This window comes from Protobothrops mucrosquamatus, unplaced genomic scaffold, assembly GCF_001527695.2.
Source record: "Protobothrops mucrosquamatus isolate PMUCROS unplaced genomic scaffold, P.Mucros_1.0 scaffold78, whole genome shotgun sequence".
Classification (NCBI taxonomy): domain Eukaryota; kingdom Metazoa; phylum Chordata; class Lepidosauria; order Squamata; family Viperidae; genus Protobothrops; species Protobothrops mucrosquamatus.
The window spans coordinates 933,426-942,585 of NW_015386455.1; the positions used below are offsets into that span (position 1 = coordinate 933,426).

At 35.2% G+C, this 9,160-nt stretch overlaps 1 protein-coding gene across 1 annotated transcript in view; it reads right to left on the minus strand.

Annotated features, from left to right (window-relative positions):
- Positions 1 to 6,107, minus strand: part of PLA2G7 (phospholipase A2 group VII) — a 19,836-nt gene extending 13,729 nt beyond the window's left edge. Inside the window, exons 1-5 of the mRNA XM_015812292.1 lie at positions 6,025 to 6,107; positions 4,883 to 5,033; positions 3,058 to 3,151; positions 1,636 to 1,704; positions 337 to 481 (exon numbers count right to left, since the gene is read on the minus strand). Of these exons, the coding sequence (XP_015667778.1) occupies positions 337 to 481; positions 1,636 to 1,704; positions 3,058 to 3,151; positions 4,883 to 5,033; positions 6,025 to 6,102 (537 nt within the window). The 5' untranslated portion in view covers positions 6,103 to 6,107. The remainder of the gene's footprint in view (positions 1 to 336; positions 482 to 1,635; positions 1,705 to 3,057; positions 3,152 to 4,882; positions 5,034 to 6,024) is intronic.
- Positions 6,108 to 9,160: the final 3,053 nt, after the last annotated feature.

Genomic DNA, 9,160 nt, shown 5'->3' on the forward strand with positions numbered 1-9,160 from the left:
CTTATGTATCTCATACCAGATTGATATTCAGCCTTTGAAATATGTTCCAAGGGTGGGATTCTTCAACCCACCTGCCTTTCTGAGATTTATTTTTTGACATTGAGTAAATTGTTGGGGGTTGGTGATAGGGCCATAGTTGTTGCTTGCACAATGTGGGAAGCAACAGATAGAATGATCACAGGTGGATTCTAAAAGTGGTAAATCAGATGACACTATCATATCTACTTCAACTACAGGGTGTATGACTAGGCATATTGATTTAAAATATAGGGGCTCCTGAGAGTGAATCAATGATGCTACTGTAATGCAATATATTTAGAAGATTTGAATGAATACCTGTTGCCTCCTCAATGAAAGTTCATTTTCATCTGGTTTTAATTTCCTATAGAAAATCCACTCCTTGTGCAATGCTGGGGGTTTTCTTTTGGCTCCTATGGTAGGGTCTTCTTTATAGTAATATGTAGCTGAAGAGGACTGGTCTCTAATGGGAAAAAAAACCCCCACTGTATTTGTGCTTTGAGACAGCAACACTTTCCCCCCCTCAAAGCTCATACAATGCCTTATAAATATTTAAAATAAATGTTGTACTAATATGTATATTAGAACTCATTCCTAATTTAGCACCAGAATATAACATTGAAGAAAAGTATGTTGTACTATGTAAAAGGTAATGGTTACTAAGATTAATATGTATAGATGGCAAAAGAATGAGTTTACATCTAAAAAAACCTCCCTTTGTACAACCCTGTAATTCCTTAATTTGGAGTAGAGTGGGGGCAACTGGATGGAGCTAAGTGTTTACTAGCCAGATGCCCTTCCTGATGCCACTCTGAATTCACAGCAGATCTTTTTTCTTTGCATTCTAGAGAGAAACATCTGCCACTACCTAGGATTCAACTCTCAACCTTTTGAGTGGGAGGCAAGCATCTTCACCGTTTAAATTAATAGGCTGACTTATTGATTGATAAAAGGAGATCAGAATTTTTGAATGTGTGGAAGACTATATTTTCATAGTGTTAAGAGTGAATTTTGGGGAAAATTTATAATTAATTCTTTATTTTAGGATTATGATTTGTTTCTGTAAATAAATGCAATAATTCTAACTTTGGAGAGCATTCAATTCTTTGTCTAATGATGATATTTACTGTATCTCCACAGGAAAATCAACTGTGATTATAAATATTAAAATTTGTCCATCCCTAAGCATTGTAAAAGCCTAGCCTGTCTAGGCACCAGGCTAGAAAGAAAGAGGCCTTGAGTTCTAGTTCTACACCCGGTTAGGTGACTTTGGGCCACTCAGTCTCTCTCAGTCCAAACCATCTCACAGGGTTGTTGTGGGGAAAATAAGGGAAGAAGGAGTATTAGATATGCTTGCTATCTTGAGTTATTTATAAAAATAATAAAGGCAAAATATAAACAAACAAACAAATAAATAAATAAAAATTAGTTAAGTGGCTCAGCATCAGCCCATAGGCAACCTGAGGCTTGAATCACTATAGTTATGATTCCATAGTGGATCTCAGTGATTGATTGAGTGAAATTCTTTGATATTCTCAGTTTATAATAAGTACAAAGTCCTTTATTAGATTCTACGTACATATTTCTACTCCAGTCAATTAAAGAACCTATGCATACCTATGCTCCACGGAAGCAACAACAAATCCCCGGGATGCCATTTCAATGCAAATTGCAGAATACAGCGTCCTAGTGAAATAAATATAATTTTGCAAATTAAGTCAGTCTTTTAAATCATTTGCATGCTACATCTCCTTTTTACTATTGATATAAGGCATTATACATAAATGGCCTCAATTCCTAGATTTTTAAAAAGATTAAACGTGTCCTCATCCACACATTTGTAAGGTAAAATGTATAAAGATGAAAAAAATAAAGTGAATGGATCGGGGAAATATACACATCCTATGTTGAAGAACATTCTGCTAGTCTTCAGTTCCCTTTCTGTATTGTGGGAAATATTTCTTTGTCATGCCCATAGTCACAAAACCCCAAAGAGGCCAAGGTAGCTTTAAGGCTGTTTGTTTCCCCTCCCCAGATTCTATTCACATCAGAAACAATTAGGGGCATGGAAAATGCACTGGTGCACAACATTTTAGCCCTCCTCCCCCCACCAATTATTTTCATGCCAGAGGCTGTGTCTGGTTTTTACTCATTCTGGGCAAAGGTGATACTGGGAAAAAGAAAGAAAGGAGGAGCTTTTGGACAACTGCTTACTGGGAAAAGAGCACAGCTCATGACAGAGAAAATGCGCAGTTATGAGAAGCTAGAGAAGCAGCTGGGTCAGCAAATAACTAGAAACACGCAGGGCAGATAGAATGAACAAAGACAATAAAGTGGAGTGTGTGTTGGATGATAAAATGTGATAAAGATTGGGGAGGAGTTGGATGGCAAAAACAAAATGCTGCCCAGAGTCACCTTGTAGGGGAGATGGGTGACATAAAAGTTTATAAATAAAATAAAAAATATAAAGCTGTTATGAAGAGAATGCAGGATGGGAATTGTACAGATAGGCAGGCATGAGAGAATTCCATTTTAAAAATCAGAATAACAAAGCTAAAGCTTATGAATTGCCTCCAATTACAGGTGCATGAATAAACACGGGACAACTCCCACATGGCCAAAAACTAGAAGCTCCAGTTTCATCTTGGTTCCTCCAGGCACGTCTGACTCACAGCTCTAATAATCAGTAGTCAGCATGGCCAAAGACTGCTCTTGGTATGGAACTATGTTAGTTTTGGTTATAACCATCTTCATCATCTTAATTATCACCTTCCAACCTCAAATATTAATATTGCAGCTATGAAATTGTTAATATGTAAGAAAAAGTGGAACTTATTTCAGGAGATATTTTTATTTTTTATTTATTAGGAAAGTCTTATCCTGCCTATTTTGCCATATTTCTGACTGATATATAAGGTGAAGCCATGCCAGAAAAAAATGAGGATATCATATTGGATTGTGTTGAATGAATGCAAACATACATTGGTGAACCAGACTTGTTTTTTCAGAGATATCAGATATGTAAAAAGGCAGTATTACCTAAACCCTCCAAGTCCATGGGAAAAAATAATTAGAGGATATTTTTCTCCAGTCTTGAATTCAGCATTCCACTTTGCAGGAGAGGTAACTGAGCCTAGACAAAGGAAAACAAATCTTGTTACCTTTTCTGTTTTTTTTTTATGGCTTCACTAGACTGAAATTAAACTCATTTTAAAAACTGCACTGCATCCTTAATCTAGCTTTTAGAGAATAACTCAAGAAACACTTAATGCAAAATGTTAAAAAAATTAATCCCAAATGGCACTGCTCCCCTATAAATATATTTTAGAAAGTTCTTTTCAGAATTCTGGTAGTACAAATTGTTCTTATGCCATGTGCTAAATAGTCATGTAATGACCATTTTAGCATTAGCAATATTTGGAGTTGTTGAAATTGAACACAATCAATCAATTTAAGCTCAACTTCCTCTGTGGGACATAATTGGACCTGAATAAAAAATATTGCCACTATGGACCCAAAGAGTTCATAAATAAGCTTCAACAATCTGTCTAGGTTGTTATGTGTCATAAAAAAGTACAGTAATAGGCTTTGCCTTAAACTACTATACCTTAGAATAGTTTTTGGTATTTTTTTCTATCTTTTACTGTATGTTTTTCTATCCAAATCAACTTTGGATGGGCCTAGCATAAAAGTGAATTTTTATATACCCTTCATATTGTTGTAACATTCTTTTACAAATAGAGGTAGTCCTTGATTTATAACTGCAATTGAGCCCAAAATGTCTGTTGCTAAACGAGACAGTTGTCAAGTGAATTTTGCCCCATTTTACAACCTTTCTTGCTACAGTTGTTAAATGAATCACTGTGGTTGTTAGGTTAGTAACATGGTTGCTAAGTAAATCTGGCTTCCCCATTGACTTTACTTGATAGAAGGTTGTAAAAGGTGATCACATGTGTCAGGTTCCCAAAGAAATGTATTTTAACCCTATGCCTATTTTCTACCTTTCTGTAGCCTTTCTTTGTGGCCTGCCATTCTGTTGGGAGGGAGGAGCTTTTGGGATTGCTTTGCACTGTCTGCTATGATGCCCTTCCCCCAGGGGATGGAACGTCTCTCCCTTATCTGAGAGACGGTTTGCGCTTGGAGCCAGAAGAAATCGAAAGTGAGAGAGGCCTTGAGGAGCCCACTGCCGAAAAGACCGGTTACCAAAACACGATGCCACCTGTGGATTGGCTGGGATTCAAACGAACACTGAGACTCTAGGGGGGAGGTGAGGAATATTTAATGTTGCTTTTAATATACTACTTTGTGGTTTTTTCTGTCAGATCTCGCCTTGATTCCGTGCTGTCACTAACCCCTAATAAAAGTTCCTTTTGAGACAATGCCTGTTTCAAGAGTTCTGCTTTTTTGGGTGGCTTAGCTGAGGTAGGTCCTTACATAAGGTGAGATCTGAAAGAAAACCCCTCGAAGCAGGTTCTTGGGACAATGCAACTGTCATAAATATGAGTCAGTAGACAAGTGTCTGAATTTTGATCATGTGGCCATGAGGATGCTGCAACGGTCAGAAGTGTGAAAAATGGTCATAAGTCACTTTTTTCAGTGCCGTTTAACTTCGAACGATCACTAAATGAACTGTTTTAAGTCGAGGACTATCTGTAATAAGTAACAAGCAGGTAAAGTCCAATTATCTCAATGTATAAGAATCTATTTCTCTAATAGCACTAATCAGAATATTGCTGGCATCTACATAATTACTTTTCTAAGAATCAGATTTAGAAAATGCATACACTTGAGAGCTGGAAGCTGAAAATATATCTGCATAAGAATATGGGTTGCTGCTATAATTCATAACCTCTCTGAAACTTACCAAAATAATGTGATAGAATGAACTCCCCTATTATCCAATACAGATTAAGAAAACAAGAGAGTCCACAATAATATTCTTTATTGGGAATCCATTTTGTATCTTCATAATTCATATCATTTTGGGAGGGATAATACAGACGCAAAAAAGTCCCCTGTTATAAAATAATAAAATTAATTACTGAAAACTGTTTCTAAATGTTTAATTTAAAAAAGCATTAATAAGAAGTGTTCTACCCTTAATCCAACTCATTTTAAACATTGCCAAAAACTTGCTTAAAAATACAGTGTTTTGAACTGAACTAGGTTTTTTTAAAGTATTCATATTGGCCGTAACCAAAGTAGAGTTTGGACGGCATCATTATTGCATCTGCTGATCTATAGCATCAGCATAGTCACATGGTGAAATTTGGCACTTCATTGCAGTCTGGAATTCTACATCTACTCTATATATAGAAATTTTGTTTATCTCCAAAACCACTTGAAATCCTTTTTTATATCCTATTATTATAGTGTCCCCACACTTGCTTAGTTAAAATTGCCTTAAAATTGGCTTGGATAGAATTTTTTATTTATTTTGTAATGTGTGGAAAAAAATCAAATGAACATCTTCTTCCTTATTTCTAGCAAAATGAATGCTCGATGTGAATGAATCCAAAACACGGATTTGTTATGGAGGTTTTACATAAAAGCTTTTTAAATAAAAGCCAGGTTGTTTTTACTATTATAAAAAGAAAAGAGAATAATAACAGTAAACCACCTAGAGTCGCCTCAGCAAGATGGCGACATAGAAATTTAATAAATAAATAAAGCTAAGCATTTGTGTCACAAGTTAGACTTCTGAATGGGACAATAGTGGGCTTGTACCATGAGGGGTTCCAATACATAATGCACAACTGACAGGAGAGGAATGGAGAAACTGATTGGCAGAGGTACCTTGGTGACACCTGCTTTGTTTGGAGATGACATTCTGCCAGTTACCTGACTGCAGTAACTAATGAAACGTCTACCCTGAAAACAATAGTGCTAGATGGATAATAGGCTAAACTATTTTATATTTTGGGTTTGGGTTTGTTTTCATGCAAGCTATTTGGCATTCTAGTTAATGTAAAATTGGGATTTATTAATAATGGCAGTTATAAGTACCTGAATACCATAACCAGTCATGAGGTCTGTACATCCCACAGAATAAGGGCCTTTCCCTTCAGGAATTCCCATGCCCATTTGCTTTAACCTTAGCAGACAAATCTGAAAAGCAAGGAAACGGATAAAAGTATGGGAATTATACTAAGTTAAACAATGCAACAACAAAGTTAAATATTACAATGGGTTTGTGCAGATGAGAAATTCATTGAATTTTCAGAAAATTCAACAGAGGAAATGGAGACTTCAAGTTAAATTTAGATTAATTATTAATTATGCCAATAGTTTCTTATCTCTTCCTCTAGTATATATTATTACTGATGCAGAAAACTTTTGTAAGGAACTACTATAATATGCATATATTTATTACTTTGTTCCCTTCTTTTGTTACTGTAGAAATTAGCTGGGGAAAGATTATGGTAGCAATATTAAATAGCGTCCATTTATGAATTATCTGCTTCCAAAAGAAACAGAACTCAAAAAGGAACTGTCCTGTGCAAGTAACATTTTAGATTGTTTTTCATAAATGTTTTTCATAACACACACACACACACATAATATAAATGTACATTATTTACACAGTGGTGTTTCAAAGGCTAGTAGAAGCCTGAAATGTAGAATTAAATGCAGGGAACACAATTCTATCACAGATTAGTTCATGAAGTTGAGCGAAACACACAGTTATAGCTTAGCAATAGTGATCAAATCTGGCTTCATTTGTTTTTCAGTCTAAAACTTTTTAAAAGGTTCCATTAATGTTATATTAATTTTTCAGCCATATTTTCACATACCGTACTTTGAGGTATTAATGATTTTAAGTATTTCAAGGATTGCTTAGAAAATGGAAAGTTTTAGCAAGCTAGATTTGTTAGAAACCTGAAGTCTATATATGTCTGTATAATCTATTTGCTATTAGTACAATTTAATTAAGTCTTGTGAATATCTTGATATTTATTTGAGGAACTCACAACCATGACTCACAGTCTCATCATTATTTAGCTGCAATTTGCTCTGCCTGAGTCTGCCGTTGAAACTCACCCAGAACTCTCAGCTAGTCCAAAATCCATTGATTTAGTAGTTATTAGCTGATACATACTGGTACAAGCCTGTGGAACCACAGTGATTTGGGCCTTGCACTGTCTCCCTAAATACAATTTTTTTAATTTTTTAAAGTTGACATGCCTGATAATTGAGACTGTAGTCCTAGTTTAATGCCAGTCTTTGTTTATGAATAATTATGTTATTTCTGTTAATAAGCTAAAGCCAAAATTATATTAAAAACTTTTCTTATACTAATAATTATAAGAAATGTCACTGAACAAACATTAAAAGTACAGTAATACAAACAAATATAGTCTGTTCAATTGGTTAGTGCTATTTTCCCAAACTATAATTATCACAGTCATGTTTGAGAGTATGAATAATATTTGTATGAGTATGCAGAGATATTTTTAAGATCAAGAGGAACTTGAAAGATAAGGTAAGAAAAACATAAATATCAGAGTACATTTCAATATAGTTAGAATGGAGTAAAGCCCACTGATTTAAACAGAAAACTAACCATGTTTAAATATTTCCAGGGAAGTTAATTTTTTCATCCAAAATTGAGTATAACATTAAAAAAGAGCACTGAATATCATAATGAGGTAGTAATTATCTGATAACAATTTCAGTCTGAAACTACTTAATATTAAGATCTCCAGTGTTTATATTTATATATGTATTTATATGTTGATAAAAGGGGAGACCTCTTCTATGATTAGGGCCTTGATGAGGCAAAGGGGCTTCTGTGGGTAAATGAAATTGTGGGCTATGTTGTTGGACATGTATGTCCAGAAGGGTCACCCAATACAAACAGGCCATGATGGATACCCCAGACTAACATCGATCACATCTGCCAACTCGCAGATGTGATCGGTGATGGACCAGCATGGCAGATTATAGTCTATTCCTTCAACATGTCAATACAACCTCAAAAACAGCCCTCATTCCCCCGAGGCCCTAGGGTAGTGGGAAGACCTGCCTGAAGGCAGACAGTGCTAAGAATTTCTGGGCTAAATCAGGCTGCCTTTGGACTTTGACTATAGGAACGTTCAACATCTGAACAATGAGAATGGATGCCTGACTAGAATTGCTGATTGAACTTTGTGCATTGTGCATTTGTATATTGTGCATTGCAATATCATTGGATTATGTGAAACACGACAAAAAGGTGAAAATTTAGTCAAACTTGATAGGACTGGGCATCTACTCTACACTAGGGGTACCAAGAATGGATAATGTGGTGGGGTGACTCTGTAGTAAAATTTGAAAGTATATCACACAGAGTAGCCCAATACATCATTCAACTGAACAAACAATACAAGCTTCAAATCATCCAAGCTCATGCACCAACAATAAGTTATAGTGATGATGAGGTTGAAGAGTTTTACGATGATGTGACCTGGCTTCAAGGCAAAGAAAAATGCTGATACAAAATACTAATGGGTGACTTCAATGCAAGAATAGGAAAAGCAATAACTGGAGAAGAAGTGACTGGCCCATATGGAAGTGGTGAACGAGATAATAGAACCAACAGACTAGTAGATTTACTGAAGGACAGGAACTTTATATCATGAACTCATTTTACAAGAAAAAGACTAGCAGAAAATGGACATGGAAGAGACCATCTGGGTACAAAAGCGAAATTGACTACATCATGTCAAGTGATAAAACCATATTTTGCAATTGTACTGTCATCGATCGCTTTAATGTTGGAAGTGACAATAGAATGGTACGAGCTAAAGTGAGGATAGACTGTCAAAAGGAGCATATGAAAATGATAAAAATGTCACGAAAAATGAAAATTAAGTGATAAACTGCTAGAATACAGCAGCAATTTTGAGATTAATTTATCAAACTGCTTTGCTCTATTGCAAGATTTGGAAAAGATGAATATTATGGACCAAAATGAACAAATAGTCAAAAACATCCTTGAATCTGCTATATCTATAGCACCATCAGAAAAACACTTTGTACAATCAAAGATCTCTAACGAAACTATTGATTTAATGAAAAAATGATAGACAATAAATACTGTAAGTTTTACTAATAAACTGGAGTACGTTGAACTTTGCAAGGCCATAAGAAAATATATCCA